The sequence below is a fragment of the Melanostigma gelatinosum genome (assembly GCF_949748355.1).
Source record: "Melanostigma gelatinosum genome assembly, chromosome: 21".
In the NCBI taxonomy this organism is placed as follows: domain Eukaryota; kingdom Metazoa; phylum Chordata; class Actinopteri; order Perciformes; family Zoarcidae; genus Melanostigma; species Melanostigma gelatinosum.
The window spans coordinates 18,524,521-18,547,532 of record NC_136654.1 but is presented as its reverse complement, the minus strand read 5'-3'; the positions used below and the strand labels follow the sequence as shown (position 1 = coordinate 18,547,532).

The 23,012-nt window shown below is 43.8% G+C and overlaps 1 protein-coding gene across 1 annotated transcript in view; it reads right to left on the bottom strand.

The window, feature by feature from the left end:
* Positions 1-20,335, bottom strand: part of adamts14 (ADAM metallopeptidase with thrombospondin type 1 motif, 14) — a 36,549-nt gene extending 16,214 nt beyond the window's left edge. The window contains exons 1-4 of the mRNA XM_079293247.1: positions 20,197-20,335; positions 19,400-19,821; positions 4,660-4,816; positions 2,782-2,978 (exon numbers count right to left, since the gene is read on the bottom strand). Of these exons, the coding sequence (XP_079149373.1) occupies positions 2,782-2,978; positions 4,660-4,816; positions 19,400-19,821; positions 20,197-20,263 (843 nt within the window). The 5' untranslated portion in view covers positions 20,264-20,335. The remainder of the gene's footprint in view (positions 1-2,781; positions 2,979-4,659; positions 4,817-19,399; positions 19,822-20,196) is intronic.
* Positions 20,336-23,012: the final 2,677 nt, after the last annotated feature.

Genomic DNA, 23,012 nt, shown 5'->3' with positions numbered 1-23,012 from the left:
CAGAGCTTATTTCTGAGGTACAGCTTTGCGGCAGCAGGCCGTCTAACCGTGAGTTGTTGGTTTTTTTGCATCTTTTACAAAAAAGCTGAGTGTAATTATGAAATACGTTTAGACATTGGCAACCATCCAATAAAACCACTGTTCTTATGCAATGGCAAACAAGCCTGACCCAGAAGTGTGTCGACTGCTATTTGGCTTTATAATAATGCTGTGGTATGTAGATGCTTAACCCTGGGCCAAGCTAGGACGCCATTCAAATCCCAAGTCCAATTTCCAGCTGAGAGTGTGTTATTTTCACCAAATGGTCGCTACAAGTCCGCACGCCTCAGGGGCCCCGCGAAGTCAATCAACTGCTTCGCTTTGCGGTTGATGAATAATACCAAATGAGGGGGGAATATGTCGTTTTCCATCAATCAGAAAGTCATTTCGTTAGGACATGTTGGTTATGGATTCTAAATAACAAACCGGGCGACTCTCGATTGGTAAACATGGAGTCATTTAGCTTCACAAAACACTCTCACATTTCACCACTGAACCTGTTACTGGGAGGAAACGTATGTTTACAACTGGCATTTAAAGGCACGTTGCTCAACACTGCGTGTGACATAAATGTAACATTATAAGTCATGTTACAAGCATGGGAAATTATTTTTGCAACTCAATTTTGCACAATCTTTATCATATTTGTTTTTCTTCATATATTAAGTTTTAATTGACAACAAACACACTCATATCAGCTTGCCTGAAACATTTTTTTTCATGGAGTTAGATCGACTGTGAACTGTGATATTATTTTGGTGGAGGAAACTTTTTCCTGTTGATGTATAAAGTTAGTTGCTGCTAAAAAGCACAATGTAAGATGTATTTGTAATAGAATCAACAAACGAATCCATACCCCTCTGCAGCTCAAGTTTCAAAACAGCTTTGTTTAAGGTCAACAATTAGTGGGTGTTGCTCGACACTTTGAAATTCACAAGAGCCCTGAGGTGAAGTTTGACCTTTTCATTCATGCTTCAGCAGAGGCACTGAAAAGCTGGGATGTTATTTATATCCATGAGCTTTAATCTCTCCAGCTGCATATGCAAAGAAGTCCTGCAAGTATCAATTTGCTTCATGAAAATTACAATCCTGACACAAGAGACAGCATCTGCACATATCTGCAGAATTACAGAGAAAGCCACCCGTCTGTAAAGCCAAAATTATGTGTAAACCAAGGGTAGGCAACTTTAGGCACGTGTGCCACCATTTGCACACGGCAGCTTGGCCAATGGCACACTAACAATAAGTGTGCACGTGTTGAATTGCCCTCAACAGTGACCCCAAATTCTCGCAGATTTGTTGCAAGCTCAAATTCCTAGACTGGTCTACCTATATACGTGTGTTTATGTTGGACCCGAAACAGAGAAGCTGTTGAAAAAATAGGAAAACATCCAAAAAATATCATCATAAAAGTTCTATGACGACTTTCATAAATACTGAATTTGCATATTTTTCTTTACTTGGGACTAATTCAGGTCACTCGCATTCAGCCTTTAAAATAAATGTTTTGGTGGGTCCTCCAAACCATCGTATACTGGGATAATTACAAAACCAGGAGGAGCACACAGAGGGCTGGAATTGGACTGTTGTGGCTGGAAATGAGAATAGCAGCTGTGGGCTACAGGCGCTAGGTGTCCCTGGCTTGTGTACAGCATCACACCGGCGTGGACGAAACCTGGTCCACGCTCAAACAACACAGCCATTGTGCAGCAGGCACCTCAGCAGCCACCTTGGCTTTGCGCAGACAGGATGTTCAGTAATCAATCCCTCAGGGAGAGTTTCTCCAGGTGGTACTACACATTCTGCAGCCACGGAGCAGGGATTCAGACGGATTTGAGTGGGCAGAGCTCTTTCAGACACAGCAAGCCTGTGGCTTACGAGTGGAACTAAAGAGTTTTGACCCTTGTTTGTTTGAACTGTACCTTTCTCACTGGAAGTTGCACATTATCAACTTTTACTCAGAATGAAAGAGACTCTATAGATATTACTTTTTAAGAACTTGATTGTCACTTTATAGCTCAATCAATTTCAGAAATAAGGACTTCCAAAAATGATCTTATCCTAACAGTGATCTAAAATAAATACTCATCAGAGAGCATTAGATAGCAATGTCCGCTAATTACAGTATGCTCTTACAGCCAATTCACAGTATAAACAGCCATGGTCATTAAAATCTGATATTTCTCCATGCCGAAGACATTTGGGGATGAAATGTTTATGTAATATCTTAATAATAAACACATCATTCCGTGTCAGAACTGCCCCGCACAGCTCCCAGTCAACGTTCTAATTGGTCTAGTGCAGCTAATCAGACCACCATGCAGGAGTCCAAATGGTAACTGTTACAGAGTGAAACCAGCACCCTGTGAAAATCTGACTTGAGGGATTTGGGCCCATTAAGTAGATTATGGTGGTAGGAGCTGGTGGAACCCGTAATGAATGAGCTGAGAATTCTTTTTTTTTTCCACCTCTCTATCGGTAATCCATGAACAGCTAGAGAAAGTGGGGGTCTGGGGAAAGTGTGGCAAGGTCTGATGTCAGAGAGGACAAGGAGGGGAAAAGATCACAAAACACAGCAGCATTTCATGTCAAGAAGGGATATTTATAGAGCTTCGTCTCTTCGTGGAGAAAGTATTTTAAAAAGTGATTCGTCGTTCAAGAAACGGCATAGATATGTCATTTTGTGAATATTCACAAAAGAGGAGCAGTTAGTGTGAACCCGATGAGCTAGAACGGACTTACTATGTTCATGAGCGTGAGAACATAATCCTGCACATGCTCCTTGCCGTGGAAGCGCACCACCGAGTCGTCCACAGCCAGCAGCACCTCGATGTTGTAGTCGTCTTTCTTCGCGTGCCTCCTTTTGCGCTCGGACTCAGACAGTTTATGTTCGACGAGATCCAGAGCCGCAGGAAGGTCTGCGATCCCGAAGTCTGCCACTGCAAGACATGAGCAGCACATAAACAAGTCAATTAACAGACTGTGGGAATCTCATGCATGTATGATATCTCTTCCATTCAGCTTCTGGAGTGATTTATGTCTGTGTTAACCCGACATAAAACAAAGTTCCGTCTTTGAGTCTCAGGATGCGCAGGAGGAATCCTTTGGGATTATCGTCAGACCGGTGGACTTTATGTTTTCAAAGCCACTTGATCTCTAGTCAAAATACTCCCCTTAAACTCATAAATTGTTGGCCTACAGAGTGAGAAGTGTATTTCCTCTCAGTCCACATTTAGCCCAACTATAATATGGGCATTCATGGCCCGAATCCCAGCTGAGTCGCACCAAATCCAAACGACATTCATCCATTTCATAAAGCACTACAGCTGTTTAATGTCGCTGTGATATTCATGAAACGCTTGAACTTGTCTCGCAGAAAATGGCTCATGTATCATAAAAGCTTGGCATGCTGCTTTAAAGCTATCAATTCTAATAATCTTTTGAGAGACGGTCGTGATTCAAGCCAGCCAGGTACGAATGGAGACATTACACAGTGTCTTCTGCATTCTGTTGCAGGAAATCAGTTGGACAAAGTATTTTCTGAAGTACAATGCAGAAAAACCGAAATGAACGCAGTTCTGCAAAAAACATTCAGACGACTGGCTCCTTGCAAAACTCTCGAGATATAAATAACAGACAAACTCATAGATGCACAACAGGCGCAAACGTATTGGCACCAGTGGCGGCAGAACACATTGTGGTAAATATGTTCAACAACTGCAAAAGCTGGATTATTTTAAGAATGGATTCATGTGAATAACATCTTCCTTGAGCAAGTTGATGACTGAAGATGTTTTGCGTGTACGGAAACAGTGACGGAAAAGGATAAATTGGCAACAATATTAAATTGAAAATCCAGCTGCATCACTTTATAGAAGAATGTAGCCTGTAAAGATATAAAATGAACACAGTGTTTTTCACGAGTGCAGTAAAAAAACAAATAAAAAAAGGCTTCGAAAATGTGAACGAGTGACTTGATTGAAAGGGCTGTGAAATAAAATGAAGAGATGCTTGGAAATGGAGTGAATCTGTAAGTATGGTAAGAGTCTTTCTCCAGATGCTCAAGCTATTGTTGTAGCAATCAAGGAAGGAATAGAAAAAGAATTCATAATGGAGCTGGGTCGTTAGACTGCAAAGGAAGGGTAACCCCCACCACTCTCCCCCCTCACTGGCTCCCCCATCCTCCCTTGTCCCCAGAACTACCACTGGAGCCCAGAATTCCTCACATTACCAGCTGCTTTTGGAGCGCTGCATCTGCTGTTAGGCCTAATAAATATAGAGCGGTGATAGGCGTTTAAAAGCTGCATGTTTCAACTCCTAAGCTTCAAATAATGTCTACTTAAGTTCAGTTTTAGACCCTGGTTTCCTTTCATTTCAGCAGGTCAATCAATCAGCAGGCTTGAAGCATTTCATTCTTGTCAATTTTACATTATTGTGCTGAAATAAGGACAACTGTGACAATCAGAATGTGTCTGTAATTCAATATTCACTGATCTTTTAGCTCTGTTTTGGTCTCCACTGACTCCTGAGGACAATAGCTGGTTCTTTAGCTGCTAAATGCTCCACTACATTACACACAGTGCTGTTTGTTTCCACTGATGGCTCCTTCTCCCCGCCTACCTTCATTGTGGAGGTCCTCCCTCCGCTGGCCTGTCTCCCGCTTGATGGCCGACCTGCGGTAGACCACGTGGACACGGCCCTTCATTTCCACGTCCTGTTGGCCCTTCTCGAGGGGCTCGATGAAAAACTCCCCATTATCAGTCCGGATTAAACCTGCCTGGAAAAAGAGGGCTTCAAATTAGTGCACCCCTCCTCCTTCAAAGGATGGTAATTCCACTGGAGCCAGTAATTATAGTGTGCCAGATCAACTGGACGATTTTAAGATGGGGAATGTTGCAGGTAGACACACATTTGAGGCCCCTCACTAACAACCCCTCCATCGAGATGTATTGAGTGTCACTGTGATTTCACACTGAACAAGATGATAAGTAGCAATGTCTCTATTCAGCTACGTTTCAATGATGTCTTTCATGTTTTTCAGTGAATTCAAAAGCTCTGTGACGTTCAAAGAATTCAATGACTGTGTTGAAGTTTAACAATTTACTTTTCTAAGTACTCATTTCCTCCCAACCTTCCTGATGTGCTCTACTTCATTTAGTAATTTCAAAAAAATACCTTTTCAACTACCTGCTACCCAAGGACCCAAGGACCCGAGGAGCACGTCAATGCACCATTGTCTGCGCTCTCCGAGTGGCAAGTGGCAAAACCCTAGTTTTACAAATTACTTCTAAATTGTTCCAGTGTCTGTGTGTGTTTGTGGCCAGCACAGATCTGCTGGTTTTTAATGGTGCTTGCTGCCATTCCAAAAGTGTTTAGTTAGCTTACTGCTGCTGAAGTTGACTGTCTTATATTGAGTGCTGTGGGGTTTTAATCTCCCAAGTAAAATGACAGACAAAATAAATTGTGATGTGTCATGATGTTCAATCCAACATTTCAATCTAACAACACAGACTGCAGGTCGACCAAGCTGCGACTTCTGTAACTAGGATGGCATAACGGTGTGAGTGTGCATCTATACTTAAACACACTCAGTGCCTGTAAACTGTTCAACTGCTGTTGATTCATTTAGTTATAATTTTCTTCTAATTAAGAGAAAACAAACTGGTATGATTTCTTTTCAACATTTACATATTATTTTTTTCAACATTTACATATTATTCCGTGGTTCTTACACCATTTAACCCACATACCATCAACATATTTATCGTACAAGGGCCGACCGAATAAACAAAATAAAATAAAGTAAGAAACAACCATCTCAGCAAAATGTTAACTTCTCCAAATATTATGAGTTATGTAATATCATCGGAAGAAAACATGTCGATTATTATCATACAGTTTATTTGCAACTCGTTCAAATGATTGACAAAGACACGTGAACTAGGAATGACAGAATAAATTCCTCTGAGGTATGACAACAAGTGTACCTCTGCATAAACCCCAGTTGGAGAACCCCAGAGTGTTGAATAAGTAATTTGCTCTACATTATTTCAAGTGTTTGTCATCGTAACTAGCGTAGCATTACGTTCACGGTACAGCACAAACCTTTTCTCTCTTTTTTGTGGACTTTAAATTAAGCCATAAGATCATTAATGTGATCAATAAGTGTTAAGAATCTTCTGGCAATAGCGATGTGCTTTCCGATGCAGTGTCAAGAGTGTGTGGATGATGCATTGGGTTGTTACATTCTACTCATTTCGCGGCTGGCTGGCTGGTTAGCTGGCTAGTTTGCTAATTCCACAACGCTTTCACTACAGAACATAAAAGGCACCACATGAACTGCTGGTCTACTTTACTTTAACGATAACTATGTTGTTAAATATAGCTTATGCTAATTGCTACAATGCTGACGAATGTTATGATTATGCTTTGTTGGTGATGAAAGCTGCCTCCGTATACGCAACCTAGCTCAAGAGCAGCCAGGCGCAAAATGATATTGCAATAAACTGGTTCTAACCGATAGAGGGCGGTCAATATGCATGTTTATAACACCCTACGTAGTCTTTGAAGACTTTGCACTAGAGTGTCAAGATTTGGACCTGAAGCCATCGACAACCCTACTAAAACTGGTACATCAACTCTTTCCCTGCATTCTGATTTTCAGAATCCGAGCTGAAGTTACAATGCAGCGTCCTGATTGGCATTGCACAACATATATATACACGTGAGCGCAAACATTTGCACACACTGATTTCCATAAAGTTAACATCCTCTGCTTCAGGCGACTTTGTTGTATACCTAATGTGACTGAAGGTAAATATTTAGATCGACTGCATGGGGAAGCCAACATCGACCTCTGGTTCACTCTTACACTCTTACAGAATTATCACCTGAATCTGCAGCTCCCCTCGACTTTACAGAGCTTTATAGTGACTTTCTGTCTGGCAACTTCACAGTTTTAGTTCACTCTCACCGCTCACATCGGGTTGTTTTTAGCTGCATGCAGGCAGCTGTTTTCAGCTCTAAAAACCCACCTTGATCAACCTTATCAGCAGACAGACATATTTACCAACTAGCTGGTTGACATAGTGGTGCATTTAGCTGTTTAAGAGCTGGATATTTCCCACAGGAGTTGGTAGAAAAACAGCTTTTCCCTTCAAGCTACATAAACGCTTAAATAAGTGAGAATGCTGGAAGGTGTTATGATGTGGTGTGTTCATGGACCCGAATGCAGACTCAGACAGCAGAGTTCTATTTCAAAACCACGATAATTTATTTCTCTCAGTCAAGGGAAAAGACAGGAAATGGACAAAGTCAATAGGAGGCGTCTCCATGCCTCCGCACGGTTCCAAGCCGGAAAGTGGCCAATCCTGCTGAGCGGCAGACGAAGCCGACAGGGAAACTGTCAAACGTCAGTACGGAGGTGCGTCCTCGCGCTCCGCTCGGATCTTAGCCGGGAAGTGGCCGGTCCGCGTCCGCGGCTGGCAGGCAGGCTGGATCGTCTGTGTGACACCCGAGGCTCGACACAGGAATGCCAAGACTACACAGTTGATCTCCGAGGAACTAACTGGAAGGCTTCTTCGTACAGGTGAAAACCCGAGGCTCGACACTGTACGGCAGGCAAGTTGAAAAAACGAAATGCGGAGGAGGAGGAGAGGCTAGCAGTGGCACCGAGGCTGCGGCAGAACGCCTTCCAAACTTGGGAGGAGAACTGAGGACCCCGATCAGAAACAATATCCATAGGGATGCCGTGGAGTCTAAAGACATGTTGAACCAACAACTCTGCGGTCTCGTGGGCCGATGGGAGCTTGGGAAGGGGAATAAAGTGAGCTGCCTTGGAAAACCGGTCCTCGATGGTAAGGATGACCGTGTTGTTCTCGGAGGGAGGAAATCCGGTGACGAAGTCCAATGCCATATGCGACCAAGGCCTGTGGGGAACAGGCAGAGGTGGTACAGGCTAGGATGTACGCTCGGTGTCATTGTCCAAGGATGGCCACCAGAAGGAGCGCTGGAGCCAGTTGATTGTACGTCTTATCCCAGGGTGGCCGGAGAGTTGGGAGTCATGAGCCCATTGTAGGACCCGGGAACGGACGGAAAGGGGAACGAACAGGCGCCCAGGAGGACCACCTCCTGGGTCTGGCTGGGTCTGCTGAGCCTCCCACACTGCAGACTCTATCGCCCAGGTGAGAAGCCCTAGGACACAGGCAGGTGGAACAATCGTGTCCAGAGCTGGGTCGACCTCATCTGGGGAAAACTGCCGAGAGAGGGCGTCGGGCTTGATGTTCTTACTTCCTGGGCGGTAGGTGATGGTGAAGTTGAAACGGGCAACGAACAGAGCCCAACGGGCTTGGCGGGAGTTCAGTCGCCGGGCAGAATGGATGTATTCGAGATTTCAGTGGGCGGTCCACACAATGAATGGGTGGACTGACCCCTCCAACCAATGTCTCCATTCCTCCAGAGCCAGCTTGACGGCCAGTAACTCCCAGTTGCCCACATCATAGTTCCGCTCGGCCGGGGAAAGGCGGCGAGAGAACAAAGCACACGGACGGAGCTTAGAGTCAGTGGTTGAGCGTTGTGATAATACTGCTCCTACTCCGGTGTCGGAGGCGTCCACCTCGACCACGAACTGGCGGCTTTCATCCGGCTGTACTAGGATGGGGGCTGATGTGAATCGCTCCTTGAGGGCATTAAATGCCCGGTGGGCCTCAGGGGACCAGGAAAATACCACCTTTGAGGAGGTGAGTCTGGTTAGGGGGTGACACCGTCTGACTGTAGTTCCGAATGAACCCGCGGTAGAAGTTTGCAAATCCTAGGAACTGCTGGAGCTTCTTCCGGTTAGAGGGGACCGGCCATTCGGTGACCGCCTTAACCTTTTCTGGATCCTTCCGAATCTGATCCTCCTCGATGATGAAACCAAGAAACTGTACGGAGGTGACATGGAATTCACATTTCTCGGCTTTGATGAAGAGTTGGTTCTCCAGTAAGCGCTGAAGGACCTGACGGACATGGTGGAAATGTTCCTGTAGGTTTGAGGAGTAAATCAGAATGTCGTCGATGTAGACAAACACAAACCGGTTGAGAAAATCCCTGAGCATGTCGTTCACCAAAGCCTGGAAAATGGCTGGTGCATTTGTAAGTCCGAATGGCATGACCAGGTACTCGAAATGTCCCAGGGGAGTGTTGAAAGCGGTCTTCCACTCGTCCCCCTCTCATATCCGAACCAAGTGGTAAGCATTGCGGAGGTCTAGCTTGGTGAAAATTGTGGCACCGGGTAGGGATTCAAAAGCAGAGTTGATTAGGGGTAGTGGGTACTTGTTCCGGGTGGTGATCTGGTTTAACCCTCGGTAGTCGATGCAAGGACGGAGACTCTTGTCCTTCTTGGCCACGAAGAAAAACCCTGCTCCCACCGGGGACGATGACGGGCGGATAATTCCAGCAGCGAGGGAGTCTGTGATATAGGTCTCCATCGACTCGCGTTCAGGTCGGGAAAGGTTGTATAGTCGGCTGGAGGGCAGGGTGGCGCCGGGGAATAGCTCTATGGCGCAATCGTAGGGTCGGTGGGGTGGCAGGGAAAGGGCTCGTTCCTTGTTGAATGCCTCGCTGAGATCTGCGTACTCCAAAGGGACCGAGGTGAGATCAGTTCTGGTAGTAGGGGTGTGGAGAGAAGCGGTCTGCTGGGGAATGGCGGACTTGAGGCACCTCGAAAGACATGTAGGGCTCCAGCCGATGATTCTGTTTCCTGCCCAGTCTATCTGTGGGTTGTGGTCCAGGAGCCAAGGATGGCCCAGAACCAGGGGCGTCAGGGGCGTAGAGAAGACGTAAAAACAGATCTCATGTTGGTGGTTTCCTGACACAAGCAGGGTAATAGGGCAAGTCCGGTCCGTGATATTGGTCAAGCGACTGCCATCCAGAGCGTTCGCCTGAAGAGGGCATTCCAACTCCTCCAAGGGAATCCCATGAGCGAAGGCCAAGGAGGAGTCCGAAAAACTCTGTTCTGCTCCGGAGTCAATCAGGGCCAAGACCGGTAGAGCACCGGACGGCAGGCATAACTTAGCTGGTAGTGTGAGACGGGACTTGGGACGGGGAAGTCGGGTGGAGTCGCTCGCCAGTATTCCCACTCTTACCGGCGAGCCCTCTCTTTTGGGCGCACCGGGCAGACCGGGATACGGTGACCCGGCTCGCCGCAGTAGAGGCAGGCTCCTGAACGGATTCGTCACTCCCTCTCATCCTGAGACAGATGGAACCGTCCCAACTGCATGGGTTCATCCCGATCCACGGGAGAAAGTGCCGGAGCGGGCGAGTGCTGGGGCCCTGGGCTGCGGCGGCGAGGTGGAACTGGGGACCGGTGACCGGAAGTGGTTACTGGCTGATGAACCGGAGCCAGGAGCCTGTAGTTACACTCTCGCCGACGTTCCTGCATCCGAGTATCCAGTCGGATGGTGAGAGCGATCAGGTCTTCCAGTGTCTTAGCCTCCTCCAGAACAGCGAGCTCGTCCTTTAATCCCTCCGACAGGCTGCTGAGAAAAACCCCCTTTAGCGCCCTCTCCTCCCAACCGGACTCTGCGGCCAGGATGCGAAAGTCAATGGAATGTTCAGCGGCGCTAGCAGAGCCCTGACGGAGGCGGAGGAGGTTCTGAACAGCGACCTGAGAGTATGTAGGGTGGTCGAAAGCTCTCTTAAATGCCTCCAGGTATTGTCCAAAAGAAACCGTATCCAACAGGTTCTGAGTGAACCAGGCCTGGGCCCAGTCGAGAGCACGGCCATGTAGTAACCCGGTCAGATAGGCAATTTTAGAACTGTCCGACGCATACGTGCAGGGCTGTTGGTTGAACACAAACGTCATCTGGAGCAGAAAACCTCTGCATCCTCTCATGTCTCCGTGGAAAGGTTCAGGAGACGGAACAAATGACTCACGGACCCGGGGATCTGCAGGTGGAAATCCTGCTGTGGCTGCTGGGTCCATAGTTATGGTCAGTCCATTCTGTTATGATGTGGTGTGTTCATGGACCCGAATGCAGACTCAGACAGCAGAGTTCTATTTCAAAACCACGATAATTTAGTTCTCTCAGTCAAGGGAAAAGACAGGAAATGGACAAAGTCAATAGGAGGAGTCTCCACGCCTCCGCACGGTTCCAAGCCGGAAAGTGGCTAATCCTGCTGAGCGGCCGACGAAGCCGACAGGAAAACTGTCAAATGCTAGTACGGAGGCGCGTCCTCGCGCTCCGCTCGGATCTTAGCCGGGTTAGACACAAATCCTCACAGAAGGTAATTTACCACTCAATCTATTGACCACTGAACATGTTTTGTCTGTGTCGATGGAAAGTCACACACGTCAGTAAACGTAATGTTATGTTGTAAAGTAATGTTGACCATTCACCTTGGCTCACTGTTACAGCCTGTCTGTCCATTACATTATCAGCATTAGTACAGAGCTTCTACTGCCGTCCATTACGTACCACCATTTATCCTCTGCTGGGTCACGGGAGGACAGAGACTCGTCGGACAGGTCACCAGTCTGGTGAACAAATGGTATGACGCTGGAACAGTATCTGTCCACATCCATCCAGAGAATATCGTTGCCTCATGTGTCCTGACACGCTCTCTACCATGAGCTGTGTCCAATAAAGGCAAAATGTAAAAAAAAGCAATACAAATTACAGTCATCAGGCGTAGATCCAGAGGTGGTTTTAATTGGATTTTAAGTTACAACTTGTGCTTGTTAATTCAGCAAAAGCACACGACAAAATGTGGCGTAAATTAAGGATAGAGGATGTTACATCCTCTACTTATGTAACTGTCGAAATATTTCTTCTTTGTGTTGCCATGTTGTTTCTATTAAGCTTAAGCACAAACTGTGCTTTCTGAATACACTGCACGGTGCAGTTCATTTTATTTCTCATATTCCTTACAAAGAAAAAAAAAGAAATCTATCCAGCCTATCATCACACATGAAGAAGGCAACACCAACAGGACTTTGGCAAGAATGTGTGTATTTACAGCTGAACAAAGAAATCTAAATATAATGCAGTAAAGAGAACATTGTGCTTAAAAAAACTCCTCAAAATCCTCGGCATGCAGTTCAGGACTAACAACACAAACGCCGTGAAATGAAGTGTGGACATATGACAGTGAGGGCAAAGAGGAGTGAAAGAATCTGTCCAGCCCCTGACCAGGAAATGCCAAGTAAGACATGCTCGAATACTTCCTCTGTGGTCTCTTATTTCAGCAGTGGGTGGAAAGAGAAGCCGGGTCTGTGAAGGGAGAGAGCAGCAGCATCTGGAAGGGCCTACAGAGGAGCCAAATGTAAACATGTGTACACTGCATGGTAAAGTCTAAGCTGGGGAAAGGTCTACGTTTGCTGTCAGAAGTGAGAAGGGGACACAGAGCTTTTGGATTTTCAGCTAATCTCCGTATTATTAATGGCTTCACCCTGCTGGAAATTGAATTGAGCTGAATTAATAAAGACCTGAAAATGATTCCAGCGTCTCAAATTTGAGGATGAGTTGCTTTTCTCTGTTTCATATCACTGTAAATTGAATATATTTCGTCTGACAAAATGACGTCACCTTAGGGTCTAACTTAAACCGGTCGTTTGTTTTTCTATTTTTCGCCGTTTTATAGAAAATTGATTTGTTAAAAATAGCATATTTTAGGTGGTTATTATAACTACACAACGTCACCTGTAAATTAGAAGATGAAACATTGCACAGTGGTGTATTTTTAGCCCAAAGTAGTGTCTGCATATCTTCCTGTCAGCCTATATACATCCCTAACAAACTCCACCAATCAAACAGTTGGGGCAACACATATCAACCCAGGGCCGAAAAAAGTCACATGACATGACATCAGTCGGTCCATCACAGTGATCCAGGTTCAGACATTTTTCCCCTCAGAATGAATTGTATACATTTTGGTGATCCACTGACTGTTTCAACACCATCATCAGGTCATTAACAATTCAATTTGTCTTTGTCAGAAAAAACAGTGTTACCTCGTCCCCAGAGGAAAATTACACCATTGAGTCATAATTAGCGAAAGTCGTCTCATTACACTAAATTGAGTCGAAGTGTTGCTAATTTGCATGCAAAAAGTGCAAATAACACTTCATCATCACCCATCATGGGCCAATTTAAAATGAGCTGTGAGCGTTTAAGATTTTAGTTTTTTCAGATTTCACACTGTTTATGTTCAAATTTAGCTGTGATGCAGAGGTAATCAGGTTACTCCAAATGATGCAAGTGTTCGTACAAGTGGGATTATTTTGAGATATGCTCAGCGGAGGATACAATTTTCTGAAAAACACTGAGGCAGTGAGGCTTCCAGCGGTGTCACGTCCCCGCACAAAGAAAGGGCAAATATAGCTAACTCTTAAACTCACCAGTACACTAGAGTCCACACATCCGTAAGAGGAACTTTGAAGGTGGACATATACTGTATGTAATTCCAAGAGAGACTTCTGCCTGCTGTGCAAACTAGCAAGTAGAGTCTGTCACCTGCTCAGTGCAGCAGCGAAGCGAGGAACAAATCAGACAAAGCTGGTGAAATCACTTCGCTGCTGAAAATAGATATATTTCAAAGACGACAGACAAGGGCGTGGCTTTTGTTTCAGATGAGGGGACACAACAAAAACAAAAAAACTCATTGATCAACTAACAAATCCCTATAATTGGTTGTTGTATTTTCCATAGCGACTTGAGTAGGCTAAGTAAGAAAATCAACGTGAAACTATAAAAGTGAGGCAGATCACTGGCCAAGATCTATTTCTTTACATCAATGTAGAAAGACACTGTCCCAACATGCTGCTAGCATTAAATTGTTGAAATCTAAGGGAGATGCCTGAGGTATTGAGGTACATTAATGACAAACACAATATAGAAATGGAACAAGTGCCGCAGGCCATGCATGAGCAGCATTGTGCAAGGAAATTAAAGTCCAGCGCGTCCTTCCAGGGGCTCAACCTGTAATTTGTAGCACATTGTTTAGAGACATGTAATTTCGGCTCCAGGCATGCTCTCTGTTGATCCACAAGCGAGACACAGAGAGGGAGAGAGTAAAAAGGCAATCCACTCTTAGCCGCTGAGATCAAGGTATGCTCACACATCTTCCCGAGGTCACACAATATGTTGGATCAATGGAGGCTCAATGAGCCGGGGAGTAAATCATGGCCGAGTGGTGCTTGACTCAGCAGAGTCGCAGGTTTGAGATAATCGTATGAGACAGCTTGTGGGAGAAGGGATTACTACTTGATTCCTTTTTATCAGCTTTCACATCTCACTGTGCACGGCCACAAAGCGCAAGCATAGCTAGTGATCACGACCAGGATAATAAGGAGAAAATACGGCTTCTAATTACCAGCACTCATCTGCATGAGACTCATATCAAAGAAGAGGAAAATAACAACAATACAAGTAATTAAGGTAATTAGGCTGCTGTGAGCGGCTAATTGGATTTGAAACAAAAGATAGTCAGTAAAAGCAAGACAGTATTACCCTTAGTAGTAGAAGAAGTAGTAGAATAAGTAGTAGTAGTAATAATGTCTAGAAGTAGTGGTCATAGGAGACGTAGATACTAGTATTAGTAGTAGTAGTAGTAGAAGTAGTAGGCAAGGCAAGTTTATTTGTATAGCACATTTCAACAACAAGGTAATTCAAAGTGCTTCACATAAAACCATTAAAAGCATCAAAACATAAGGCAAAAGAAAAGGAGATTTAAAAACAATTAAAGAAACAGTGTAAGAAATAAAATTCAGTAGTAAAAAGTAAAGGAGATTTAAAACATACATTGAAACAATAATTGATGTCTCCCTGAGACATTACGCTGCACGCAATCAACCATACACTGCCGCAATTCTGCAATTACTCGCACACAAACCACGTCTGGAAAAGATCTCTGCCGATCTGCGTTTTATATTGTACGCCTTGCACGAACTCGGTCCCGGAGGAAATGGCGATATATTGTGCAGTCCTTTTAAAACCATTAAAAGCATCAAAACATAAGGCAAAAGAAAAGGAGATTTAACAGCAATTAAGAACAGTGTAAGAAATAAAATACAGTAGTAAAATGCAGAAATGCAGGAAATTGATTAATATATTAATTGAATGTGGTTCAATTAAAGGCAGCAGCAAACAGAAAAGTCTTCAATCTTGATTTAAATAGTAGGAGTAGTAGGAGTAATACTGGCAGTATCAAAGGTATGCAGTTGTAATAGTGGTGGTAGTAGAGGTAGTTGTATAGAAGCAGTACCAAAGATAAGTAGTCGTATTAGTAGGGGTAGTAGTAGTTGTAGCTGTAGTAGTGAAACAAAGGAAATTGTATTAGTAACAGTAGCCGTAGTAGCAGTATTAGTAGTGGTCGTAGTGGTAGTAGAAATAGTATTGGTGGAAGAAGCATGTGTAGTAGTAGCAGTATAAATGATAATTGTGGTTGTAGTAGCAGTAGTAGCAGCAGAAGAGTTGTAGTAGTACTAGTAGCAGTTGAAGATTAAGCAGTTTCAGGGTGGTAGTAGCAGAAGCACAAGTAGCAGGAGTATTAATAGTAGTATCAATGTAGTATTATGCAATATTGAATTGATGTGTGTGCAGTCAGTTTCAAAACTCTGTTAATTAATTTGCTATTTGTTGTTGCTGTGACGTCGTTATTGTGACATTCCCTGGTGTGTGTGATTTGTGTGCTGCCAGTTAATGCATGTCCTGTATCACAGTGTGCACTTGAATGAGCACACACAAGTTTAGTCACACATACTGTAACTTTAACTCGACCAGGCCTGTGCAGAATTCCTGCAAACAAGCATGAATAGAACAATTTATGCAAGCATTTTCCAACTCCAATGGATGGAAAACTGCCCCACCAAACCCCCAAAAAACTAAGCCTGCTGACTGTTGCTAGGTGGTTCTCTCTCTTTTTAACTGATGGACACAGAAATAGCGCTCTCCCGAATGCGGTTATCTGGCACTCGTGTTTCCATCACACATGTAATTCAATCAGCCCGTCATCTGCACTAATACCCAACACATGAGCAGCAACAGTATAATCATAGCCATCACTCATCGCTCCACAACAATAGCTGATGCTCGTCTGGAGCGCACAGCTGTTGCTATCTAGCAGGAGTTCCAGTCAGAGGGGAAGATATAGCAGACATGTTGGTCAATTAAACATAATCTGCTTTAGAATTAAACTGAAAGTGAAGGTGTTTTAGAGTCATTTCGCATTCACTTTATTTGCAACTTCGGCGGACAGTCTGGGAATGCTGTGAGGCCAAATATATCCAGAAGATATCAGATTTATTTGCAGCTTTAATGTATGAATGTATTATTTGTCCTGAGCTTGGAATGCCATAAATCGAGCTCCTCTGGGCAAATGGCAGGAGACCAAGTTAACATAATCTGTAACTGGTGATGTCATGCCTTACTGTTAGGGAGTCCTCTCCGTGTGAGCGACTGATAGCAAAGCTTCAGTGTGTCATTCGCATTGAAGTAATGAAACAATTGAAAAAAACGCAAGGTTAGGAGTTGTGATGTTGGCTGATGTGTTCTTCAAATCTGAGCTCTATCTACCCAACTCTGATATATACGTCTGCTCCAATAAAGTATGCGTGTGTTCTCCATAAGGGAAAAACATCAAACACACTTTTGAGGGTTTGAGTGCTGGTGGTACGTAAAGACATACAGCACAGTGCATCTAAGAGATTTGGCCCGCATGCGGCGACTCAGCCGATGATTCACGTATAGTCTTCCTTCTAAACTCGCTCCTTTCATCAGACATCTCCCGCGTGTCATTCCACATCAAGCAGATACTCGAGACTAAATAATTTGCCTGTGAACTGTCTGTCCGCCTTCGAATGCCTCCCGAACACCCCTGCATGCACAGACAGGTCTGCGTTTGTGTTGGCTTTGATGCGAGGAAACACATGGACAATATTCCTAAGAGCCTGACAACAGCCAAATCAAAAACATAAATCTAGCCAAGCAGATCGTTTTGCTTGCCTCGTCTGAGATACTTCTGATGCCACCAGGGGGGTGAATGGACATGTTGTGATGCTCAAAGCTTTGAAATTGGACATTTGAAAAGACACAAACGGCATAATACACATACCTCAATGGCAGCAATATTACATGGATAATATTTTGTACTGAAGGTAAAAAGTAATGAAAACTGAAAACCGACAGAAAAATTGTTCTTTGTTGTGATTAGGAACAGATCTTTCAAGAAAATGAATACCACACAACCGTGTCAAAGTTTCTAACGTGGGAGGCACACACACTGAGCACCATAAGCAAATCTCCATGTCAGATTAGTCTTGTCATCCGTACAAATGTATCTACGTTATGATGCTTTTGCCACATTGGTTTTAGACCTCAAATATGCCAAATTTACTGTCAATTTTGAGGCTTCTTCTGGGATTTACCTTCTTTCAGATGCTGTGATGGAAACACTTACACGACGCACTCTGCAAAGATACAACAATCTCCGTTGGCATGAATGTTTGCAAGTCATACGCATGAGTATGTTTTCTTTATCTACCATCCATCCCATGACCCGCATAAAGACCCAAAGTCTCCTCCTCTTTGATCTGTGTCTCTAAAAAAGAAAGATTTTGACACTGGCATTTATGTCCGTATGAATGCTAATATGTGAGAGCTAGTAAAGTTTAAAGATGTCGGCATTTTAAGAAAGAAAAAAACAAATTAAGCGTAAATTAAGAAAGTTAGCGTTCAACAACACACCATGCTGCTCACACCAGATGGGGGTGGGACGACCAACAAACAATTCTAAGTTGACTAACACCCGTACAATCTTCTCGACGAAAAATAAGTTAATGTTAATTGACAAATCTGTCAATCTGAGTTTCTCCACAAAGAATCATACAAAAGCACCACTTTGAATCGCGTGTTTACCAGAGAGGTTCTCATACCTTTTGTGTGAATAAGTAATTCAGCGACTTGGATGTTGACATGAGAACGCTGTTTACATGTCAGAAGCCTGTGGTCATGGGAACCGACCTTCTGTTTCTGTCTTTCATGTCTGTAGAGAAGAAGAACAGAAGCCAACACAAGACTGGTGCTGAACTCCTCGGCTTCTCTTGAGCTCATAATTATTAAACCATTGTTGCATTCTGTCTTAGGCCTTGATACAAATTAAAGAGCACTGTGATAAAGACTGCTATCTTTTGTGCGCTTTGGTGTGTAACACACAATCCATAAAAACCTTTCATATTGTACTCACAGGTGAATACAGCATTGTGTCGCTTATTGCCTCAATTTCACCTTTCAGGAAATGACTTCACATGGCAATGTCCAATGAAAGATTCTGAACGACTCGATTTTTCCTAGTATTCTCAGCTTCAGTGAGGTTTCTTTGTGTTGATACAGAGGAACTACGAGAGCGAGAAAATACAGCGATGACGACATTGAGATGGTAAGACCATTGTTGCTTTGTGTCGTGCTGATGCCACATCGAAAGCTCAATTGTCCTGAAAAGCGCACCATGAAGCAGAGAGATGAAATTGTGGACTTTGTGAAAATGAAAGCTGCCAACGACACAGACCTTTTCTCACATGAGGCGTGTGAGATCATTTAGAACGTTTTAAAGGCAGTGAGGACAACACATGACAAATAGATTGGTGGGAATGAAGCAGACACACAACGCTCCAGAAGAAGAAGTGTGCAGGGATTGTGGCGTGTCCTTTTGAACTGTTTTGACCTCGGCTTTACAGAGCCCCGAAGCATCTTTCAGCCCAATGTTTTGGTTTTTACGTGCTGCAGCTTTATGGTTGTAACTCTCTTGCTGGTATCATCAATGTCAGATGTAGCTGCAACAGCTTTCACGCAAAAAGCTTCAACCAAATAGCTCCAAAATGATGGCTAATATTGCTTTTTTTTGTTTTTGCACTGCCCCCAAGTGGGCAAAACATTAATTGATGCAGGTTTAAGTGACAAAATTAAAATGTTCTATGGTCTAGCTACACTCTATGCATCAGCCTATATCTATACTCTTCCTCACCAGTGTAAATAATGGGTTTGTGTTCAGTATGCTCCTGTCTATTCTCATGCACAATGTTTGAGACGTCTCCAAGCAAAGGACCCAGCTACAAACGTACAGCCACCTCTCGATCCTACACTGGAAGTGAATGTCTGATGCTTAAAGGATGCGGGAGATTTCAGATGGAATATTGCTTTTATGTATGTCTGATGCACGAGCAAGCTTAGATCACATGTTAAGGACTTCCTGAAGAAGAATAAACACATGCAAACCCATAACACTTTGCATTCTGTCTGAAACTGTGCCAAAGAAGAGAAAGCATCTTCTCTCCCTGGTACATCCCTCGCCATCACATTTATATTTCAAGTATGCTCTGACTTACCAGTCCGTCACAGTTGCTGATAGCCACAGAGGCCTCCGGCATGTCGCTCACGTCTCCAGTGAAAACACAGTCCCCGTAGATACGTTCCTTGGCCTTTTCCGCGAAGTCCTCCTGCCATTCCACGAAAGCCCCCGGGGCCACCAGCCTCCTGTTGGCCCTCAGGCGGAGGTGCAGTTCTTTCCCAAACACGGTGACATTGAAAAACAAGTGCTGTGCCGAGGCGGGGGTGACCGGGGGCATCTCGGGGGCACTGCGGGCCACCCTTCTACTGCTGCCAGAGGCCGAGGCAGCATCACCATCAGCGGCTGCAGCACCTTTACTTCCGCTTCCAGCAGAGACCACGTGAGAAATGTACCTGCCACGGGAGTCTGTGCTGAATGGCACGATAAGACCATATTCACTTAACTTTCCAGAGAGTTTTTCTGATGGGACAGATAGTGTCAAGTGAGAATCACATCCACAGACCTATGGCAAGTTCTTATGGGAAAAAGACTATAAAGCAAAGTAAGCTGAATGATTATTAATAGAGGAGAGAACCTTATTTTATACTTATTATTATACAAAACATATAAAGGCAGCTCAGAATGAATGTTGGTATTATGAATAAAAATCATGTAGACATGAATAAACTCCAGCAGTTCAACACTTTGACTACATCCAGAACAGTAAGGCTGTCAGACTGACTGGTCCCATCAATAAATAGGCCATCATTTTGTATCCTGATTCCTCAACAGTTGGACTTCAGAGTGCATTTATTTTACACAGTGCAAACAAAAGAAAGCAAGTGGAGAACTCACCATGTGTTTCTGCAGCGAAAATTGGATCCAAAAGTGAGAAGCACATCAATAAATACATACAATCCATAGCGAGGGCTATAGTGTGAGAGCTGCCACTTCAGCGCTGGCTTTTCCTTTCTGTTGTAAACTTTGAGCAGAGAGCTTCCTCCTGAAAAAAAAAGAAGAAAAAAAAGCACGAATGCAGGAGAAAAGTCCTCAGAGTTGAGCTCCAGCGAAGCAGCCTGGCATTTCTGAGCGTTTCCCTCTAGACGCCAAACTGACGGATATTCACAAGTTGTTTCCAATCTTTTGGTCTGTGCTGAACTGCATAGCCCACCAAGTCTGCCCCATCCATTTAGGGAGCTACGGGGGGATATCTGGGGTGCTGATGACGACAACTCTCCGGTATAAAAACCGGGACGGTTTGAAGAGGTAGTCCAAATTCTTTTTTTTTTCTCTCTTCTTCGTCCCTTTCTTTGCTCAGATTACCTTTTTTTTTAAAGGGCAGGAGAGCAAGTTAACGCACGCCTACGTAGAGGAAAAAAGTCGGAAGAGTTCAGATAAAGTGTGCAAAGACAGAGTGTCCCGGTGGTGAAACATCTGCCGTCCAGTCGTGCACCATTACGCACCAATGGTTGGGCTGCGGGACACTCGACTGCTCAACTTCAAGCCACTACCAGCCAACAGTGGGAGCGCCTCTCTCCACGAGACAACCATATATTTAGCCAAGCGAACTTTTTTTTTTCAACGAACAAAAAGAAACTGGAGACGTTATGTCATCATGTCCACCTCCACAGCTAATATTCAGTCTTCTTCCTTCTTAAAGAGGGCAAAAATATCAGCCAGATTCAAGGTAATAACTCATATATGTTTACATGAGGCCACAAACACAGTCAGTGATAGCATGGCAATACATCAGGGACGACTGAGGTCACAACTTTCCAGTGCACGTGCTTGAAGAAAAGACTTGTTTGGAGAGAAATCAATTTAATTATTATCTTGAATTGGTTTACAGACCAAGAAGAGTAGGTCACAGAAATGCACCCATGACAACAATTGACAACAATCAAAAAATGTCAAATTAATACAAATGACTAATGTTAAGAACATAAAAACATGTTAGAAATATAGAAAAGAAAAAGAAGATAAAACAAAAAGCAGAGACACTTCTACCACCCAGGATGACAGTAAGAAATTTAAGGATAAATTCACATTTTTCTCCAACTTATCTTACATGTATGCTCATATGGCCATATAAACCGTTTTTGGTGGCTGTAATAGTTCCTTGTGTTGATATTGTGCAAATGTACAGTATACAAATTCAACCAAAGCTCACAATATGAGGCTTCAGCATTTGGAAGTCGATAAAACATATTTCACAGTAGTCACTGTACAAACCTCCCTCTTTCTGTCACTTATTGTGCGATCTACAGCGGCTCAGCAAGGAAACGTTTCACACGAAAAATAATCGAACTTTACCATTTCTTACACTGAAATTGTGTTTTCTATCTCTGGAGGAACACTTACAGTGCCCAAACATTGTTTCAATAATGTTTTAAGAAATACTTAAAAAACCTGTGCACCCATTTACTTAGAGCCAAATAAAGTGCATTTCAAAGTAATGCCGTATCATTATAAAATCAGACACTACTCATTTTCCATGCCGATTGAATACAATTCTAGTATCAACAAAGCATGCATTGCATGCTCCGATTTAATGACCTCATGCAGTTTGTACCTTCAATTTTCATAATCTTGGCTAATCCTGCAGATGTCACTGTGAGCAAATGTTCTATTTGCCGAAAGGGAACGCATCCAACACCATCATTAGAGGCTTAGAAGGTGTGAAAACTCCACAGTAGATTTCATGAGCCTGTTAAAACGTTGGATGACTGCTCAAGCAACCAGGACTTCTTTTTTGTTTTGTTTATGGTCCTGGCTCACCATACTGGAGTCCAGACTTTGTCAGACATGACCACGCAGAGACTGAACCAACAACTCTGGAATCCTTTTCAGAGGAAGAGGAGGGGGTTGGGTTGAAATTAGTTTTGACTTTCAGGTACTTTTTTTTTAGGGAAAAAGGTGTCTACACTGGACATTCTTTTCTGTATGGAGTCTGGTCTCTGTTGGGTCTGCCCGACCTCCCCCATGCAGCACCTATACGCTGACTCTGTGGCTAATTACATCCATGCTCTCGGGATGGTCAATGTAGAGCAGGTGTGGGTGTTTTATGCAGTCATCCCCCCAGGCCGGCAATGAGAGGATTGGATGGTGATCCAAAATTGCGCATTAATAAGCAATGGAAACGAACACACTAACCACAGCATTAAAAGATGGAAACCATTAACTGCCTTGTAAGAAGTTTTATGCTGTTTTTCCATCCATACTGTTGGAGGTTTTTTTTGTTGTTTTTTGTTTCGTTCGTGTCTAAAAGCCAGGATGACATTCCACAATATAGCACAGTATTCAATTAGACGGCGCAGTCTGTGGTTAAGTCCACACACTAAACCAATTTTCTACGACAGTGCTCAGAACACTCTGTCCCTCACAATGGAAGTGTAACAGCAAAATGTCAATGTGCTCTTTTCTCAAATAGAACTGTTGAGAATTATTACAATACACAACAGATATTTATGTGAGCCAGCCGGGTTTATTGATAGACCGTCATTCTTTTCCCTTTCATACTTCACAGAGGCTTCAAACTCTAAACTTCTGCACGGATGACATTTATAGTCTGAATCAAACTAACGTTGTAATCCGTTGAACCGTAGTTTGTCCAGTTTTTGAGGGCGGCGCTGTGAAGAATCAAGCTTCTTCCACTGTGTTTCCATTCGTGG